This window comes from Chelonus insularis, unplaced genomic scaffold (genome assembly GCF_013357705.1).
Source record: "Chelonus insularis isolate UGA/USDA-ARS -01 unplaced genomic scaffold, ASM1335770v1 contig_144_pilon, whole genome shotgun sequence".
In the NCBI taxonomy this organism is placed as follows: domain Eukaryota; kingdom Metazoa; phylum Arthropoda; class Insecta; order Hymenoptera; family Braconidae; genus Chelonus; species Chelonus insularis.
The window spans coordinates 104407-126084 of NW_023276385.1; the positions used below are offsets into that span (position 1 = coordinate 104407).

The 21678-nt window shown below is 33.0% G+C and overlaps 1 protein-coding gene across 1 annotated transcript in view; it reads left to right on the plus strand.

The window, feature by feature from the left end:
- LOC118075047 (uncharacterized) overlaps positions 1 to 21678 on the plus strand; it is a 114134-nt gene that overhangs the window by 75801 nt on the left and 16655 nt on the right. The window contains exons 6-21 of the mRNA XM_035096646.1: positions 159 to 257; positions 840 to 6098; positions 7058 to 7156; positions 11471 to 11515; positions 12876 to 13072; positions 14057 to 14267; positions 14391 to 14483; positions 15159 to 15298; positions 15395 to 15467; positions 15571 to 15606; positions 16429 to 16573; positions 17669 to 17774; positions 18399 to 18431; positions 19229 to 20044; positions 21368 to 21414; positions 21495 to 21664. Of these exons, the coding sequence (XP_034952537.1) occupies positions 159 to 257; positions 840 to 6098; positions 7058 to 7156; positions 11471 to 11515; positions 12876 to 13072; positions 14057 to 14267; positions 14391 to 14483; positions 15159 to 15298; positions 15395 to 15467; positions 15571 to 15606; positions 16429 to 16573; positions 17669 to 17774; positions 18399 to 18431; positions 19229 to 20044; positions 21368 to 21414; positions 21495 to 21664 (7569 nt within the window). The remainder of the gene's footprint in view (positions 1 to 158; positions 258 to 839; positions 6099 to 7057; positions 7157 to 11470; positions 11516 to 12875; positions 13073 to 14056; positions 14268 to 14390; positions 14484 to 15158; positions 15299 to 15394; positions 15468 to 15570; positions 15607 to 16428; positions 16574 to 17668; positions 17775 to 18398; positions 18432 to 19228; positions 20045 to 21367; positions 21415 to 21494; positions 21665 to 21678) is intronic.

Here is a 21678-nt window from a genome sequence, read left to right on the forward strand (position 1 = left end):
ACGTTGGCCATGGATAAATGATTTATATACACGATGAACGATCGTTGTATTCTCAGTTGAAAGCAATTGTTTCTCGACGTCGAGAGTGTGCAAGAGATAAATGTCTTTACAATATACCTTAATCAGTCAATGATAAATTCACACTCGACTTGTTACAGATGACACGAGAAGCGAGCACGATTTTACAAATCAAAACGGGACTCTAAAGACTAGCGAATACTCGGAGAAGTGCAGTCAGAATCAAGAAACGACTAAGAGTGAGTAGAGATTTTATTACAGAAAGTAAAATTAGAAAAAAAATTCCAAGATGTGTATAAAGATATAAAAAAAACCGTCTGACCATAATTACAGTGTACAAGAGAGCTGTTTGTTGCATGCTCACATTGGCTATGTTTTCTTTTTCATTCACTATCGGAACTTCATGGTAATTAGCACTCGATCGGTTTCTTACCGTGGGGAAATTAATTGCGCGAAAGATCGGTTTGCTGTTCCATGAGATTTATCGTGCGTTCATTTATTCGTGAAATTCATTTTCTCCCTTTGTTTATTTGTGTAACAAATAGTAATCTTAAACATTCGCGAGTGGTAAGTGCTGATCAGAATAACATGAAGCTTGTCATTTCTAATTTATATTTACTATGGAATTGGAGAAAAAAGGATTTATTTTTCAATTTATCTAAATAATTGTACTATTTGCATTTTATAGTTTAATATCCGGCCAAAAAAAAAAACAATTTTTTTAAACAAAATTCTGCACTAATACATAATGGAATAGGGGCTTCTAACCGCAGTTTCTTCCTCGACCCAATCAGCCAACTGGTAAAAGAATCAACGTCAAGCCCGTCAAGCTCCAACAGAGTGTTTACAGCTCCACGTAAATCCCAACGACAGCCTTGATTGTACGAACAAGTCCGCAATGCCACACAGTTCACGCGCACGAAAAACTCGACGTAACCGAAACAAACGAGTGAAGTATCGTCAGGTTAACACGAGATCCGATGATTACTCACAACAACCCAATACCAACGAGAAAAATAACGACAGCTGTGAGATTAAATGTGATCAACATCCACTATTAGAGACAGTGACTAAGGATCCTGAGGCCGAGAAAGTAAATGAAAGCACTAAAGAGGTGGAATCGATCGATGAGAGTATTAGTCGAACAATTAGGGAGGTTGCAGGGAATTTAGTAGAGGCAAAGGTCAACAGTCATGCGGTCAAGGTGGCAAGTGAGGTCGAACCGTTGTCAAGTACCACAATCAGATCGATATCAGGTAACCATGTATCAACTAGAAACAAGCAAAAGTTGGAACGTCGGTTGGTAAATAGTGAGGTAAAAATTTGTGAAATCAGTAGTGTAAGTGGATCACCTCTTACAGCAAGTATTGGCCATATGACTGGTGTAGGTATCTTGCAGACTAAATTAATCAACCAAGAGCACCAACACGATTCGATTGTGACAATTTCAGAGCCTGTGGAGCCACTTAAGCCATTGCCTACTGATGTTGTTTTGAGGGTCGAGACCCTTGGCAAGTCCACTGCCCTGGGATTCTCGCCAGCTAGTGAGAAAATAAATAAGGACGGACCGGAGATTCATGAGGTCACCGATAGCGATGTAGAGACTACAGAGTTCTGTAAACCGAGCCTTGTTGTTGAAGTTGACAACGAAAGAGAATCAGCTGAGCATGAGATTAAAGATGCCATTCTTGAAGAAACGTCCACCGACAACTCTGTTGATGAAGGAAATGAAGAAAGTATTTGTGAAGAAGATAATAATGAGGAAAATAGTGTAGAAATAGCTTCTAATGAACTGTCTAATGATGAAATAACTATGCAAAATAATGACCAGATGATTGAAGATGGTTTAATAAAAATGTGTGGTGATGGAGGTGGAACAAAAAACATGATTAAAGTGAAAAACGATAAAATTAAAGATATAGTAAAAAATGAAAACTTTCAAAGTCGAGAGGTTTTGTTAGACAAAAAAAATGTGAGCAAACCATTGACTTTTATTGATGAAAGACGTGATTTACAAGATTTTGAAGAAAACAACCTGTTGAATAATCCAAATATTCGAGAGAATGAGGAGAAATCAAATGATAATATTCTTCAATGTAAATCAAAAAGTAAATCGATTTTAAATAATTATTTTTCTTCAGCTGGTGAAAGGTTTTTAGATATTATTCATGAGGAGAGTGAGAGATTGTCTGGTGATGAAGAGCAACATATTCGTGATTTTATAAATGGAGAAATTGCTAAATTTAGAAGAGAAAAACGATCCCTAAATGAAAGACGAGAAGAAAGAGAGGAGGAAGAGGAAGAAGAAGAAAAGGATGAAAAGGAGAGAACAATTGAAGTTAGTACAAGTAGAAGTGAAGATTTACAAGTGTTACATGAGACTGAAAAAAATTTCCTTGTTAATGAGAATGCAAAATTGCAGGGTGAAATTTCAAACAACACTGAGAAGAAATTAATTTCGAACAATGGAAAATTTTATTCATCCAACAGCTTTGAGAGTTTTGAGCTGAAGAGTAAAGAAAAGAAAATATTGGATTTAGCAGACAATGCACGACAAGTACCAGAGCCCCCCAGGAGGTCTTCTAGTTTCATCAACAAAGATGTAGTTGAACCTATACGACCCCCTACGCCTCTTCAGGTTGATGATTCTCCACCTCCTCTCCCATCTCCACCGTCTTTATCTCAGTATACATGCCTCACACCATTCAACCGAGTTAATCAATTTGCAGAAGACAAATCCGGGGATAAACCGAAGAATCCATCCCTCCCAAGCTTCTTGTCCAGTTCAAATTACACCGCTGATACTCCTTTAAACTTGGGGATTACGCACGAGATTGAACTGAAAAGAGAAGAAGGTGACAGAGAATCGATAAAAAGAGGCACGCAAGACTTATGTAATAACACGGATGAATCTAACAAAATTGGCAATGACGACGTCGACGAGACATCTCGCCTTGAAATAGCGCATGATCATGTTGACTTAAGTGCCACGATGTCGTGGAAAATCTCAGACGCCGGCCACTTGAGTGCGTGCGAGTCACCGCGTGAGCTATCATCGTCACTGAAGAGTGCTGCCGCGACTACTGTTGAATATCGACGTGAGACAAAGAATCAAGACGAGGTCGAAAGTTCGCGACCCTTCCAAGTTCCCAAAGTGGTAGCAGAGAAGCAGAAGGTGATAGGAAAGAGCCTACTTGAGACGCGAAAGCTTGAATGTGCTTACAAAAAAAAGTATGAACAAAATCCAAAGAATCCGTCCTTCAAGGTCGAGAATGAGATCAAAGAATTTCCTGAGCGTCGAGAGCTTGGTAGTAGTGAAGTTTTAAAAGTAGTCGAATCTGAGAATATCGAAAAATTGCAAGAAAAATATATAGACAATAATTTATGTCATGAAAAATTTTTGGAGACGGTGGAGCAAAAAATAGACAAATGTCATGAAGAGAAAATAATAAATGTATCATTGGATCGTGAAGTAAAAGTAAAAAATAACAATGAGAGTGAGTTGAATGAATCACAAGAGGTCGCTGATAATTTAGAGAGATGTAAAAATTCTGTCGAGAGTGTAAGTACTGATTTTTCATTAAAAAATATTGATGAGAGAGGACAAGAGTCTTCTAGTAGTGCTGCATCGCCAAGCACCGTTAGATATGTGCCTGAAGACACCTGTGACATAGATTTGGTTGAAGCTGATGTAGCAGACGAGGAAAGTTTACCAAAACTAAAGCTTAAACTATCGGAGAATTTAAATAATATTTCTGAAACGTCTTCCTCGCCACAACCAATTCCATATTCACCCGTCGAAGAGCTTTACTATGTGCCGTTGAATGAAAATGACTTGGTTGGAATAGAGAAAAAAAATTCCGACATCAAACCTAGTTTACTGAAGGACCTTTGCATCAAGAAAATCCTGTCAATGCCTTATGGTGCTCAAATAATCAGAGAGATAACTCTTCCGAAATTCAATATTTTCCAGAACTTAAAGACGATTCAAAAGACGCTGGAAAATTTTCAAAGTACAAGCGAAGAGGAGGTAAATTCTAGCAACGAGATGATGAAGAAGCGTCCAAAAAGTTGGATGGGCGTACCAACGAACCAAGATCCGCAGCTGCTCGTTTGTTTCTCACCCTCACAGCAGCAAGAGAACTGTGTACGCACGAGCGCGGACAAGCTTCTTGATCTTCACAAAAAGTTTCTCAACCGCCGTAGCTATCATGAACAAGTAGGAGTAGATGGTCGATGTGAGATCAAGGTACCCAAGTACCGTGTGGAAGTTAACTCGACCAAGGAATCCCAGGATTTGGAGAAAAGTGAGCGGAACGAATGGAACCAATCTAATCGAGTTACTGCGACGTCGTCGGCATCGTCGTCCAACCGACTCTTGGAGATCATAAAAGAAAATCCCATAGCTGCCGACGACTCACTACCTAAAGTCACGGAAACTCATAAAAATGTTAGACAAGATCGTTTAAAAACTACACGACTTGCAGACTGGTTAACTCTAGCAAGAAGTGAGTCTCCTTCAGCTGGCTATTCTAAATGTGAAAAAATTTCTTCAAGTCATTTGTCAACGGAACGACGTAGATACGGAAATGAAGTTCACCAGAATAATCCTCTCAGTCCAATAAAACATCCGGATACTTTGATGACAGATAACAAAGCCACGAACAAATGTATTTTCAACGACAGAAGTGGATCGAGTGGACGCGGACTGAATGATACTAGTCATCGTATTAACAGTGCTCTTATTATACAATCACCAGAGTGTCCGAATGAACGACAAAATGCTACACCACTGAACAAGACTCCAATTACTCAGAAGAGCGCGATAATCGACAAGTCGTCAAGCACACCTGAGCAACGTAAATGGAGACCGCAACCTCTTCGTGGTAGTATCGATTCACGACACGTGAATCCAGCTTTGATTAATGATAAACCTGAGACTCCACCAAGATGTCGACGATCTGTTACCGTAGACCGCTCGTGTATTGATAATACTAGTATCTTTGATAAAGCACCACCAAAAAATTATCTTGAACCACGAGGTTATGGTAATCCTGAAGCGCTCAAGCAAGTAACAGCAAAGGAGATTGTCGAGAACCTAAAGAGACTTAAGGTGCAAGGGAAAGATGTTAAGGACCAAATTGACGTGCAAAGAAGGCACTCACTACCACCAGAAATTTTTGATAGACAGTTGGAGTATATTGAGCGTCTTGAGGATCAACTAAAAGAGGTCATCTTGGCCGAAGAAGAGGAAGAAAAAGCCTTTAAAGAATTTCACGATCAGGTTAAGGCGGAAATAGTCCTGAATGAGAATAAAAATCACAGTAGTGTGTCAGAAAATGATGATGATAGTCGAGAAATCTGGCATGAAGAGTCAAGACTTGAGGATGGGGATCATATCAAGTACTTTAAAAAGGAAGGACATCAAGAGAAGAAGACAAGTGTGGTTGAAGAAGATGGACGACAAATTGAAAAGTCGATTCGAGTATTTGAAAATAAAGAAGTGAATCAAATGAGTTCGAGGAAGGAAAATACTGATGGTGAGGTTGGACTTGAGTGGAAAAGGTTCTTTGAAGATGGAGCATTCCCGGAAAAGATGCAAGATACACCACAAAAGTTTCATGATAATAAAATGAAGAAACGACCAAAGTCAATTTCAATTTTTCCCATGAGTGATGAAGTATTTCGATGTAAAATGTATGACGAATATATTGATAAAGTCTTAGAACGTGAAGAACGAAAGCATCAAAAAGTGATAAAGATCAGCTCTCACGTTGATTTAAATAAGTCCAGTGGAAAAAATTCAAATTCAAGTATGAATCCCATTGAGAAAGAATTTATAGAGAAAGCGAAAAATAGAATGAATAGATTTGGGATTAATTTAGATGATAGTGAAACTGAAGTGGTAGAAAAAAATACAGAAACAATTGTAACTGAAACTGAAACAAATATAACTAAAAGTGAATCTCATGAAGAAAGAGTCAAGTGTCTTATTGATGGCAAGGAAATCAAAGATGCAAGACAATTGCCTAAACATCTTCAGGAATTTCTAGTGCTAGCAGCAACTGATATTGGAGATGGTGAGTCATTTACATGGAAGTAGGAAGATTGGCTTCGTGCTCGTCATGTTCGATTGCTGTTGAAAATTGGAGTATGCTTCAAGAGTGTTATAGACCAATTTTAAAGTCGAATCTTCAATAGTTATTGCTAACAACCACTAACCCATTTTTTGACGTTTGTGTTGCTTTTATCTACTAAAATCAATTCAGAACAACCAATGTTTTACAAATTTTTTTGTGCAGAAATTTTATCGTAGTTGTTTTCTTTTTTTTTTTTAATTGGTTGAAAAAAAAACTATTGATCAATTAAAAAGGCAAGCCAATGCTAATCAGCCAACCGCCCGCGAATCATTACGTCATTAACAAATCTACAGTTGAGTTTATTTTTCACGACACGTTAGTAGAATCACAGTAAATAAAATAGAAGAGCACAGAGGTTCTCGGGCGTCGTGCTGATTCATGCTCATACACTTCTCTCTATATTTAGAGCGAGTAGAGTGTACAGGAGAAATAGGCCACTGGCTCTGGACTCTGAACTTCGTATCCCGGTTTACATCAGTACCATCGTCTAAGTTTTCGTCTATTTCCGAGCCTCTACGATTGAACATAGAGACAAGATTTCGCGAACAAAAACTATTTCACTGTTGCACGATCACACCCTTCTTCTAACTTAATATATTATCGAAGTCAGAATACATTAAAACTTTTGCTCGTCTTTAGTACCATAATGAAATAACGTAAATAGCTACAAGTTAGTTATTCACAAGTCTCTCAATCTTGGTACATAATCAATGCATTTCATTTCTTATCAACATTATTAAAAATTCTCGTGTATATTTTTTGTATTCTCTGTTAACTCCACTCTGCTTTTACTATCGAAATAGCTACGTTTCTTTTTTTCTTTTCCTCTTTTGTTCTCCTTTTTTTTCTTTCAATGCTACTCTTAGTCTTCGGCACTTGGGCATGCTTTTTGGTTGAAGGGTATGGCATTGCAACTGGAGAGAAAACGAATGAGGCCGATTTGCTGCACGAGATCGACACGGCTTTGAAAATCTCCCAAGGTTTTCTGCTTAACCAAGGTGCGTTTATATATTGGCATTTTTTTTTTTTATTGGATAACCATTGTATAGCCATTATTTATACGATAGTATATTAACAAATAAAACAAACAGTCTAGAATTTATTTAAATCATTAAATCAGTAAATTTACTCACTTATTTATTTAACGAGCACATTATTTACTTTTGTATAAGTAATATATGCATATAGAATTGGCGAAAAAGTATGGTGAAATGATTATTGTTCACAATCAACAGGAACATTCTCAATGCAGTTTTCCTCAATAAATTTCAACGTGACCATTTTACATTTATCCTCGCTCTCGTTAACTTCCATCACAGGTCATCGTTAACACGTTAGTGTCGATAAAAATATTCAGCTCGTTATTTTCACCAATTTGAACCTAAATAACTTTTAAATAGCTGCTCATCACTATCACAAGCGGCATTTTTTTTAACGACGTATTGACTTCAAAAATAAAAATCACGCATGGTAAAAAAAGGAAAAATAATTGACGAAAAATAAAAAAGTATCGGATAGTTTAACGAAGTGAAAGTTGAAAATTTTTTAAATAAAAGATTTCAATAAGAGCAGTGAAAATATTTTTCTTATACTTATAGATCGCAAAACAAATATAAAATACTTTATAAGAAACAGAACATTATTTACTTTTTTCTTTGTTTGCTCAACTCTATTGTTTTATGCGGGGAAAAAGTAATGGATTTTGAACAATTTTCATAAATATATATTTCATTTTTATCAAGTGCATAGAGAAGAGATGATTGTAAATAAAAATTGATTATACGTAATAAAAAGTTGACGTTTGAACTTTAAAAAACTATAATATCGCAATAAAACTATAACTCTTGTCGAAGGGGAGTGCTGTGTGCTGTTGAGAACGATGCAATTTCATTCACCATCCTACGAAGAACGTCACCGGAAAATACACTCGACTTCTGAAACGGAAATCCAATAAAAAACTCAATTCGGCGAATCTGCGGCGTCTCCTGACGTTCCCTTTTCTTTATACTACACTTGGAGAAATATTTTACCATCCTGTCCAGTGTTCTTTTAGCTTATTTCATCCCCAAGCATTTCCTTCCGTCTAGAAATTCGATTTAACATCATTCCATCGAACTTTTTCGTTCTAAAAGTAAACGTTGTTATCTCAATGTACCTTCGACAGTACGTGAAGAATCGCAATTGAGGTCACAATAAGACACGTGTTTAGTGTGAACTGAAAAAATGATGCACTTCGAATCTACAACTTGTTCGTATTCTATGCACTTTGAGAAGTAGAAAATAAATTTTTTTTAACATGACAGAAAATGTATACTGATGAAAATCCTTGAAATTTTCCTTGGAACTTAAAATTTATAGCAATTAACGGAAATTAATAACAATTGTTCTTTCTCAAATGCCAAAGATAAAATGTGGATTATTTTAAAATATAGTTTATTTATTTGCCTTTATACTACTGCACTCTCTAAAAATGAAACAGTAAAAATAAATCAGTGAAAACAATACAACTGATTCCATCAGTGGTTTAAGTTACACTGCCAAATCAATGAATATTCACTGATTTTGCAGTGTATGCCATTTTTTTCACTGTTTCATTTTTAGAGAAAACGGAAAATATTTTATAGAAACATTTACTAGTCAATTTAGAGTAAAATTTACAAGTTTTTTTTTTAACAAAAATAGCTAAAAATTTAGCAAAAAGTCTTATGTTGGTTGATAAAAATTTATAAAAAAGAATTTATTAATTCAGAAATTTACAGAATTTAATTTCAGATATATTAAATAAGAAGTAAATTTCGAAATTTTTTTCTAGAAATTTTTACAAACCAACGTAAGACTTTTTACTATTTTTTGGTAATTTTTACTAAAAAAAACTAGTAATTTTTAATTGTTTCTGCTAGTAAATTTTACTCTAAATTGACTAGTAGAAATTCTTATAAAACTTTTTCTGTGTGAGAATACTTTTAATATACTTTATTTATTGTAAAAAAAATATTTATTAAAAAAAAATCAATTAAAATATTTCAGAATTATTAATCATAAAATATTTTTTTCTAGGATACCTTAGTAATTTTCTTAAAAGAAGTATTTTAGGCAATGAAATTGCTTATTATCATTCATGCTGTCGTTGTAAATTGAAGTCTTTAAAAGTATGATGAACTGAAAGCACGAATTTAAGGGGTAAACAAAAAGTAGCATACTAAAAACGTCAACGGGCAATATTTGAAGAGAGAAAAAATATTTTAGCATATCTAAGAGTGATGGAAGCGTAAAAATAATAAATGATAATATGGACTGATTATTTATTTACTTTTAAAGTCGGAGCAATCGGAAAATAGCGAACCGTTCAATTTGTTTGATCTCCAGAGGCACAGAAACGGATGTCGTGCTTTTGCTATTGGTAAGGCTGCTTTCGCTGACGTCGACGTAATATACACACCAAGTCAACATCGTCGTTGGCGCGATTGCAAGAACTTCTAGGCGTCGCAACGCTTCAGTCTTACTCTACCTCTCGTTTCGTTTGTCGATGCTCTTAGATTCATTCAAAAGTAAACTCAAGTGAAAATTTTCGTACATAAATTGTAAATAACAAACGAAAACCTAGTTAACAATTCACTTTATAATAAATAAATCAATCAAAAAGTAAAAACAAATAAAGTAATTCAACATAGACTGGAATTGACAGTAGTTGAAAGAAACAATGTTAGAAAAAAGTGAGTGTGATTGTTAATACTTAGTTGATAAATCGCATAAAATAGAGTCAGTCAAGTGCACAAGATCGTTGGCGTAGAAATAGACTTCAGAGAGATCCAACAGGTTGTCTCAGTGAAGTTCTTGAAAGTGACCGCAACTTTGCGATATAGCGCGCGATCATCATCCTCTATCCGATAAAAAGTTTTCTTTCAAAAGTAATTTAACATCTTTGAGCACATTAGAGATACGAGGATAGTTCAATATTTAACTTGGAAAAAGAAGAGTTTAATTGAATGAAAGATTTATGTCTCAAGATAAAGCTAATTATAATTAATAAAAATATACTAAAAAGTCTCGTAAAAATTTCATCAGAATTGTGTAATCCATGGACTAGCATCTATTTCCTAATTTTGTCGTTACGTAAGCCGATCGCATTACTGGGAATATATACGGCGACACACAGTGGTCCCTAAGATGTGATTTTCAAGTCAGACCGGAAGTTATAATATGCTCCGGTATATTCTCAATAACGACATTTTTCAAGTTATTCATAGAAGCTTAATTTAAATCTCGTCTATAAATACGTGCTGTATCAAAATATGGTTTATGTTCAAATAGAACACCAGGGCTTGTAATTATTTAACAGCATTACAGAGAAAACGTAGTAGTGGCATAATGATTGGAGTAGATCCAAGAATAACGATAGCAAATGTAAATGGCCTTGAATTTGATGGGGAATTATTGTGAAAAAGTCTATTCTCGTTTGTGTAACTAATGGGATAAAAAACAAGTATACATGTTGAGCTGAATGTGCTTGTTGAATATAATTGAACTTGCAGATTCGTTGGTTCTTTAGATAAACTAGCAATGGCTTAGCAAAAACAAAGGACATTAGCATGACGACACTGTGTATAGTGAGGAGCAAGAAACTAAGCTCGTCTAATCTCCGTGGACCAAACACTAGTCCGGGACGTATTCTAAAAGCTCATCAAGCACGTTTATATATTCATGACTCGTGGCAGTTCCTTCGGGCGTAGGCTTTGGCATTGGAGCTCACCAGCAACATTGAATCGTTTCCTACAAAAGAAACTTTGATAATAGCTAACGGATTCATTGCATCCGATAGGAAACCTGTCTAGACTCTTTTTCATTACGGTTCGATTCTCGTGTCTATAAATTTTCGAAACCTTAAATACTGCTGTATCGTAAAAAGTTTCACGGCATCATGTTGTCCTGGTGCGAACAATCGATACAACATTTAGTAGCCAAGTTAACTGCATAAGGTTTACAGTGTAAACTCTTGGCAAGCAATCTAAAACTTTATCAATAGGCAAACATCAGCACGTCTCTCAAACTTTCATACAAACTGCTACGACGTACTGACTCTTATAGAAATTGCCAACTGTGTTGGCCTTAAATGGAACAGATGCGCATTTTATGTTTCATTATCCAGTTCTCAAGAGCTTCTGATCATTCCTTCTGTTATAAATCTTTCATTTTCTCTTGCTTTTATCGTTCATGCATATTAAAGAATCTATCATTCTATTTAGTGGAATGAATAATCCTTTACTAATCATCATAGCTGTCATTTCATCTAAATACTTCTTTCATTCTTCCAGAAAATATGCTCGCTCCCAAATTTAAGGCCTCGTCGGTAAAACCAGGTAAACCGCGTCAATTTTTCCGTTAACAGCATGAATTGTTTTATAATTGTGTGTTTAAATGTTAATTGAGTTCAATGGAAAATTTTATTTTTCCGTTTAAAATTTGATTCAGACAGTAAATCGAAATTTCAATAATTAATCTGGCTATTGTATGCGCCACTAAAATGTGTATTAACTGGTGGTTATATGTTACTGATGATTGAAACTGTATGTAATTCAATTAATATTTCATAGCTTGATTGAACATAACTGATGACTCGATGAAAAATATTATTGATGCAAATTTTTTTCGTGTTTCAAGAAAAAAAAAACGTCAACTTCAATAGTCAAATAATTTTTTATCAGCATAAAAAATTATACAATTTGTGTTGTGGCTTGCAATAAAAATTATTCATGAAAGATGGTATTTTAGGTTGAATAATTATCTAGATGATGAATTAATTCAAAAATATTCATACAATAAAGTGAAAATAAATGAAGTAATAACATCTGTCAAATCACTACAAAATAATTCCGTCATTAAATTAGAATAAGCGAAAGTGTATTAATTCATTTAGGCACACTGCCGACAAATTTATTCGTTTTCTTAGCATCAACTTGCAGACGTAACCAGCAGAGAGAAACTGCCAGAAAAGATGGGCCTTTTATGTAATACACCTCCGCTTACCCGGATTAGCATCATTTTGACTTCCTCTTACTACCAACCCGTCTTACCATTTTGATCTTGCTCTATTTCAGCTTTTTATCTCTCTTCATCTCTATTCTCTTACTTCATTCGGCAAACTTTCTGGCTTTCAAAGTCTCTCATCTCAGGCATCAAACTTCTGGCACAAGCTTCCCCGACAGCATTTATTATTTGACGGTCAGGGGTACAATGACCCTTCAAAGTTATTTTACGAAAATGAAATTCTCAAATAAATCGCCCTCGTATTTTTTCGCACCTAAGCAGTCTAATAAATTTTATTCTGTAATAATATCATTTATAAATTTAACTACTTATATTTTCAGACAATTATCTTCAACGAGAATTTTTTCAGCTGAAAAATGACTTGTATTACACACTACAAAAATTGTCTCAACTGTATAATTGTAAAGTGCTTTATCATTAATTTTGTAGACAGTGTTTTGCATCCGTGTGACATGGAATAATTATGAGTGAACTTTTGTATAAAGCCTGCACGAGCGAATAATTTAGTTTATGTAAAAAAAAAAAAATTTTTTTTGTTTCGAATTGAAGTTTGAGCATACGGTATGATATTTGTTTCTCGATATTACACTACTAAATTTCCACGCAGGGCGGATTCCCCGAGAGGTTTAAAATAAAAAGTTGATTTACGAGATCGATTTGTTATGTCGACAGGTGTTTGGTCACCAGGCAGTGAGCCTCCGCCTCCACCAAAGCAACCGAGTCCAGAGCGAGGCAAGAATACGGAGAAGGATGCTGGTATTCCACCGGTTTGGACGCCTTCCAGTGCAGGAGCAAGTCCTGTTGCCGAACGAAAGGAATTTCGTCCAGTCTCATTCGAAAGTCCAATTTTAAGGAGAAAAAATCCTGAGGTGACCATTTATTTCAAACGAAAAATAAATTTTAAAATCTATATACAACTTGGAACAAATTCTTTATTTATTAATAGAGACTTTAAATCGTTAATTATTACTTTGAGAAGAAGTTTAATCATTCAGTGAAAACTAAGATTTAAATATAAAGATAATATGCAGTAAAAAATTTTAAAATAGATCCAACTTTTTAATTAAAATGTAATTAATATTTAAAATTAAGATAAAACATAAGATCTCATGGTGTGAAAAATTCCACGAATGAGATAATCAAAGTTTTAAAAGTTGAATAAATGATAAATGTTTTTTGATAAGTTCATTGAAAAGAATCAACTTATTCTTTTTCTTGTACTTTTATTTAAATACAAATCATATACTACTATTATTCATACGGTCAAGCCCTTTAAAAAGATTAAGTTAACATTTTTGATGAACAAAAAATAATTATCTCAATTAAACGTATCTGTAGTTAAAACATGATTAATTTTTTAAGACCTTTCTGAATTTTTAAAAAAGAAGAAACAAATCGGCTTAACTTTTTCAACAAGTTTAAATACATTATTAAATTTACATCCCATTGAAGGTAGCGACTTTATCTCGTTGAAAATATGAAAAATTTTTAAACTGATTAACTTATTAATTAGTTCGTCTATTAAAAATATTGATAAAATTCTATCCATTTGAGAGTATTTAATTAAACCCGATTAAAAAGCTCCATCAATTGGAAAAAATTTTATTTCACAGTTTAATGAAATCCTCGGAAATATTTATTAAAAATAAGTAATTGAAAATGTTACCGTCAAAATCTTAACAATGTTAATTATTAAGTGTTATAGATTGAAGTTGTATTATCTAACTCATATTGACAATTTTCTCGTAGAAAGACATTTACGTTTCGTGTCACATTCGAAATTTAATATATTAGCTATCATTGGAAATATTTTTATTGAATTGCATTTTCATCAAGTATTTTTCCTACTCCAGTCGACGAAAAACGAAGTACCATCGCCACCGTGGAAAAGTGAACAAGGAGAGGAGAAGAAAAACGAGACATCTTCTGACATCACTCACAATATAAGCACGCGGATCGTAAACTCTCATTCTGTACCGTCCCAAGGGTTGAACACTCTTGCCTCTACACCACGACTCCCTCGTGCGCAAAATCCTACAATAACTCTTCTACAAAAAGCAAGAGGTGAGTTACAAAAAATCTTAATATATCTTATTTAATTTATAAATACTAGTGTGGCAGCATAATCCATCATACACTATTCTTGTCTTTTATTTATTTCACATTTTTGTAATTATCTACTTGCAGAGGGTCAATTACCAAAAGGAGCTGCTTACCTAAATGAAAGCATCAATTCACAGAAAAGTCTAGACTCTACAACTATTAGTGCTGACGAAATTAGTAAGTTTCATTGTATTTTTTATTTCGTTAGAAAAAATAACAAAAATACTCAACATTCGTGTTGACGGTGTAAGAAAGGTTTTAAAAATTCATTCAATAATATTAGTTAAAAGTTAAAAATATTTTACGACGTTACGTTTAAAAGATCATGTTTTAACAAAAGTTAAAATAAAATAATCCCACTATTTAGATTTTTTGCAAAAGCATAAAATGTAAAGAAAGTTAGATTTTATTTGATTACATGAGTTTACCTATTTTTTTTTTTACTTTTGTTTTATTCAGTAAGTTAAAAGTGATCTTTTTGTTTAATTAGTATAAATCAACAAAACAATTTTAGAAATGGAAGATACAGTAACTTTAATTAATTTTTTTCTAAAAAAAATATCGTCAATTTTTTTTACTGGAGTATTAATACCTTCATTTATTAATAAAAAAGTTTGAAAATTATTACTGTTGGTAAGCTTGCGAAAAAAAATTCAAAATTTATCCTGGTTTAAAACTGCAAAATTTTTTAACGAAGGTACTTTATTCATTTTAAACTACCTTCAGCTATATTTATCAAAAAAGTTTGTTGCTATTTATTAACAAGTAAGTTTAAGAGGTAATTAAAATAAATTTTACACGCTGAACATAATAAGAGTGAACGGTTGAAAGAAATTTTCGTGAATTGATTAGTTCATACGGTGAGAAGAGAATACGAAAGCAAGCCAAAAATAGAAAGCGATTCATCGAAGAAAATGGCTGATCAGGGTCCTCGAAAAATCGAGGGTATTGGACCAATCACTAAAAACGGAATGCCCGTCAGTCTTAGATCGGTAAGTCATTGATTTCTTCAAGCTCGTAAAAGTCGTCTACTAAAATATAGACGACTTGATTATGGAAAGTCAATGAGAAAAATATTTCAATTGCAGGAAGTGAAAGATGTTAATCAAGCAAAGTGGTATAAACAAATGTACGATTCACTTCATCGTTCACGTAAAAATGGTTAGTTGTACAAACAAAATAAATCCATGAAATAAGACAGCATTTAAAATAAAATGAAAATTATATAGTCATTCCTATCAATAAATTGAATATTATTTTACAGATGATTATGTCACTATTCGATACAAATCATGCAGAGGTGAATATATTTGCAACTATGAAACTTTTGAATATGACAATTTAATCGTTTACTAGAGCTAGTAATATTCTACTAATATTAATGATGCCTAACTCCAGCTTCAATTAGCATACAGCTTTGATTAGCAGATAGTTAATATGAAAATGGATGCTACTTTACATGTATGAGGGTGTATGAATTCATATTTAATATGTTTTGATAATCGGAGTGATAATTTATAAGTGTAACACCTGCGCAACATAAACCAAGTTGTTTGGAAAGAATATTTATAACATTTTTCTACAGCTGTTAATGAATTATTAATAGTATTAGTAGTAGAATTAATCATAGTATTAATATATTTATTAAGTGTTTTTTATAATAAACAATCTAGTAATAAAAAATCTTGCTATAACTTTCAATGCTTCTTCTTATTTGATTAAAAACAAAAAATATTATTATTATATGAAGGTGTAATTAATAATCTGAAAACCTTATATTTAACCATTTTTCGGAGATTAAATATTACACAGCATCTTTTCAGTAAAATAACTGGCGTGAAAAGTTTGCGCTGACGGGAAAACATTAGCTCTGAACAGTTTGAGTAATACGAGGGTGTATTATAAATTACCTCGCCCATTAAATAATCCTGCTTTTTAATGTTTCACAGCGGTAATTCAATGATTGATGAAATATTAATCATTTTGACAGTATAGTAATTGAATAATATAAATTTTCATTAAAATAAATTATACAGAAATAATAAAAAATAAATAGTATTATCAGAATTATGTAAATTATTTATCACTTTACTGTGTGATTAATTTTATATTGAATTTTCAGGAAACAGATACGGGCACGGAAATAGTGGGTACCTTAGTGAGCCGGATCAGCCGCGCACTTGTATCGATAAATCAGCCACACTGGATTCCCGTCGACGCCAAAGAAACAAAGAAAATGACTCTGCCATCTCGACGATACCAAGAAAGTAAATGATTTTTTATTATTTCCACATGAATAGTATTTTATTGAATTATTTATTCTAGAAGATAAAAAATAATTATTTTATTTTGTAGAAAGAATCTTTCAGCATAAAAGTCTTTTTTTATTATTTGAAATTTCTTTTAGCATAATGCAAGCTTTATGTTAGTAAAAATTTTTCTCTATTATTGTAGGATTGCTTTGGACGAGAGAATCTCATAGGGGAATATGGATTATTCATAGAAAATTATAGAAGTTAAATATTTTTACTTAAAAAAAAAATTTCAAAATAGCTGATCCAGGTTTCAAAATTATTTCAAAAACAAATTCACTTGGTAAAAGGCTGAATCTATGTGAAAAATTCATACAAGTTATTGAAGCACAGAATTCCTTGTTGGAATATGAGTTAAAATGGCCAGAATGTTTTTTTCAATTATTCTTTACTTTCAGTTATAAAAGTTTAAAAAAAAAAATGAACAATCTGAGTAATTTGATTCTATTATTTAACATAGTTGTAATTATTTGAACACAAGTACCACAGTGATTTTATTTCGTACAAAGCAACAGGATATTAAAAAAAAAAAATTAAAATTATGTAACTGTGATATTATTTACAAACAAGAGCTTTGTTCACATAAAAAGCTCAGTGAAATATTTCAAAAGAAAATCTCAAGCTTTTTAATAAAGTTCAAACAATTTTTGTACAGTGATTTGCTAAAGAGTTAAAAGTGTTTGAAAAAAACCCCACTTTTTGCTAAGGTGAAAAATTAACCTGGCAAAAAAATTATGAAATGACGATGAAAAGTAAAAGAAAATATAAACTAGACAACCACACTCGAATTAGATAACATGATGTCCTTAAGAAACAAAGTGGAATATTAAAAATTTTTTTCTTCATTTCAACTTCAAAAATTTTTTCACAAAGTCACAGCCATTTCAAAGTAACATAAACTGCAGAATATTTTTGCCATTTCTCTGTTGTATAAATTGAAAACAAATTCATATACTTCTATAAATCCATTATTCCCCGAGGATGTCCATCTTGCTCTAGGCTCTCCCATTATTCTATTTACGTTTAAACTCAAATAAATTTTATTTGTAGAAACACAGTTGTGAAGACAACCGCAGAAGTTTATCGAAATCAACCAGGACGTATCGAAGATTATCAACCAGGTCGATCAACAATAGGAGAGAAAGAAACTAAAGAGGTAAATTAAATCCATCTCAAAGCTAGAATTATTGTAAAATAAACCTCTACATCATGATAACATGTTATCATCAATAATAACACAGTAAATAGAAAGCCTAGAAATTGAATGGACATATTTAACGTACATGACTTAGAATTACTTTACTTTCAGCCGACTGTGACAAAAAATAAGGTAATGACGAAACGCTTTAAATGCTCTCTTGTATGAATTATTCATTACTACTCCACTCTATTTTATTATCAATAATTAAAATTAATTAATCATGATTCACTAATTTTTATTTTTTACATTTGATCACAAGAATACGACGGTTTCTATTTATTAGCAACTTGTGACAGCATTTGATTTAAATATTTATTTTCTTTTGGCTTCGTAGATGCTTGTAGTACCCTTAGTAGAATATTTAACAGTGTAACTCAGTGTAAAATTTATTATTTATTCATTAATCTTTATCAATATACATATATACATACTATTTGGTTAATTAATAATGCACTGAATTTATTTGAACATACTAACCAATCAATGAACGAAGACGAAATTTAGTTATCTTCACTTCCTTATTAATTTTATATAGAACTGTACGCATAGTGTAACGCAAGATTTCATTCTATTTTCTAGTGGTGGGACGAGGTCATGGACATATTTGATGGGGTACGAATTTTTTTGCATACTTAAAATGCTGTATTAATACAAGGCTCTGCCTTCATATCCATTTCTCACATTTTTGAACTTCCGGCTTTTCATTATTTACTATCAGTCGTAAGCATATTCCCTAAAGTAGACTTATTATTTAATGGTACCGGAAGATTTAAAGTTGAGATGATTACGTTTTACTTAATTCATCAACTTACTTCATTTTTTCCTTTTACTTAACGCTTTCTAATTTTTCTAGTCAATACTAATATATTGCTTAATGGAATTTCATATCTTTTGGAATTAACTAAATGACTGATTAAATCTATTCAATACAGTGAGAGAGTTATTCGGATTTTTTTTTAATTGGTTAAAAAGTCATTTTTTATTTGTTGTAAAATATTTATTTCTGTTGTAAACTATTTATTTTATTTGGACAAGAGAGGTAATGTTTTTACTGAAATATTTAAATTTATTTAAAAACTCAATTATAAATGGTAAAACATTATTTAAAAGTTTTCCATTGAGTAAATAATTCTTTTGGATGCTTTATTTTTGCGTGGTTGAAAAATTAAATAATTTAAAAAAAGTAATAATCAAATCATGATGAGAGTTATTAAAAAGCAAAAATATGGTAACCAATAAAATATTAACTGATTTTAACAAAAAATTAAATAAATATGAATAATAGATGAATTAGATAAAATAATAATATTAATCAAAATATTCTCTATATTTGAATGAATGTCTGTACTTCACTGTGATGTATCGTGTCCATGTTTAATGACCTCGATTCCAAATAATATTGCCGGTGTGTAAATGAGCAGTGGCTTTATGAACAAAACATGTTAATGCTTGGAGAAAAGGCCGAGGACAGGCAGTCACATCATCGACATCCCATGGCGCTTCGAACTTTCATTCCCACTCATCAACTGGTAAGGACTAACTACAATGTGCAGACTACATCATCAACACAGTCCTTGCATCCAAAAAGCTCCCTGCGCACAACGAGAGCAGTCCTCGAACACGTTGACCCCGATGCCATTGAGGTATTTGGTGCGCTAACTCGTGAGGATCGTCAGCCGTCGGCAGCGTCCGTAAATCTTCTCCTTGGTCGATTAAAGTCAAATATCTCAAGTGAGCGAGTGTTTAACTCACTCCTAAAATCACCCAAGGCTGAACGGAGTACGACTACGAGAAACCGACGCCACGCACGCGACAGTAAAACTGCAAGTCGTGAAATTCGTAACGACGACGCGATTGTTGTCGGGTTTATCGACGAAACCATACAACCTGAGCCAACGGACTTGATCCAGTGGCATCCAAATATGCTAGAGGAGAGATCCAAGAGCTTCATTCTTCCAAATAATAGCAGCCCAACAAGCAGACGATCACCATTAACTGGCAACCGGCCATCTCCCTCGAACAAGGAACGCTCCTTCTTATTGATGACGAGTCCTCGAAATCATCACCGCAATCACCATCACAACCAACGTCAGCACCACGACCCATCCATTTCTTCTTCTACTTCTTCTTCTTCTTCTAGCACCATTCATATTACCATGCTACCACCACCGCCACCAATCACCACCACCGTTACTGCCGAGACGGCCTTGACATCACCTTCACGGGTTAGACCTTCTTTTCCCCCCACCCAACATTTATGTTCAACTAGAACTGCACGATCATAAATATACATTGTCTATTTCTCTATCAGTAGTTTTCATCAGTAGAGGCCACCTTCAGTTGTGTCATATCGTGGTTGTCATGTTCTTATTTTAAAATTGAATTAAAAATAGAGCAATTCAGGGCCATATTTTAACCAAATGTCCAAATTTACCAAAATAAATCACTCTATTTTTCTATTATCTGTGAGTAAAAATCAATTATAAGTTCAAAATATGTTGTTGTTGTTGTTTTTTTTTAGAATAGTTGAAATATAATCTGTCATTAGCAATATTTTTCTGTTGAAATTCATAGATTTTTTTGTAGTATAGTTATTGCATTAAAGTAAATTAGAAAATAGATAAAGCTTTTTTTTAACACTTGTAAATCATCTTTCAATTTATTTAATCTTCACATATCCAATAATTCAATCATCAACTTTATTTATTATCAAGCTACGATTGTTCATCTTTCATCACAGCAGCAGTTAGTTGTAAATTAAATTTCGAAAAATAAATCATTAATTTAGCTTGAATTGCTCTATTTTTTGTTGAAAAAACAATTTGATAGAAAGTCTTCATCAATTAAAATATCATTTAATGAAATCAAATTTTTCTCAATTAGGACTCTACCACAACCACGATCAATTTCCAATATTTACTTAAGTGTTATTTGAATGCTCACTTGCAAATTCTAATGTGTCTCAAATCAATTCATGCCATTAGTTGTCTCTCTCAGATCATTCTCATCGCTGCTGACCGTCAATATTGATCATCTAAGCCTTTGCAATATTTTAAAATTGACGTATGGCCTCCTATCATTGTATTCGTTATCCTTAGATTCATGATCATCATTATTATTATTATCATCATCATCATCATCATCATCATCATCATCATAATCATCTATCCATGAATTCATAGCCATTTATGAATTGACAATCTTTATCATCGACATCAAAACACTATCGCTTGTAAACGTATATAAATGTTTAGCATGTGAGGTCTTAACTGTAGGATGGTGTAGCTGTTTATTCGAAATGACACGCTATCATCAGTAGCCACAACTGAATCGTCTATTAATATGAACAAGCTGTTGGATTTGAGCGACAAGTTAATCATGGCACTTTTAATTTACAGTCTAGTTGAAATTATCTCGCCGTGCACGCGTTAAAGCATGTTTTATAATATACATAATAAATTATATATTATTACTACGCTAGCATTCTCGAAGTAAATATTTTCTTATTCTTACAATGATGAAAGTAATAAGATTACTTGTAATTACAGCCTTTCGACCAACGCAATCCTTATACTGCGAAGCCCTACATGAGCCAGTGAGTTGAGAATCATTATAAATGTCGTACAAATAATGAAGTTGTACTACTTGTTTACTCGTTACCATCGTCATTTACAGCGCCCTCAAGGAGTCAGGCTATGAAAGCGACTCGACACTTATATTTCGTCGACGCGATGATGTGAGTCCATTGAGTCCACTTGAACAAAGACTAGCGTATAAATCAGTGCAAAAGGGTGGAGACGTTCCCCTTCATGGTCTTCGAAAACCAGCACCTGAACGACCTAAAGGTAAATCAATAACT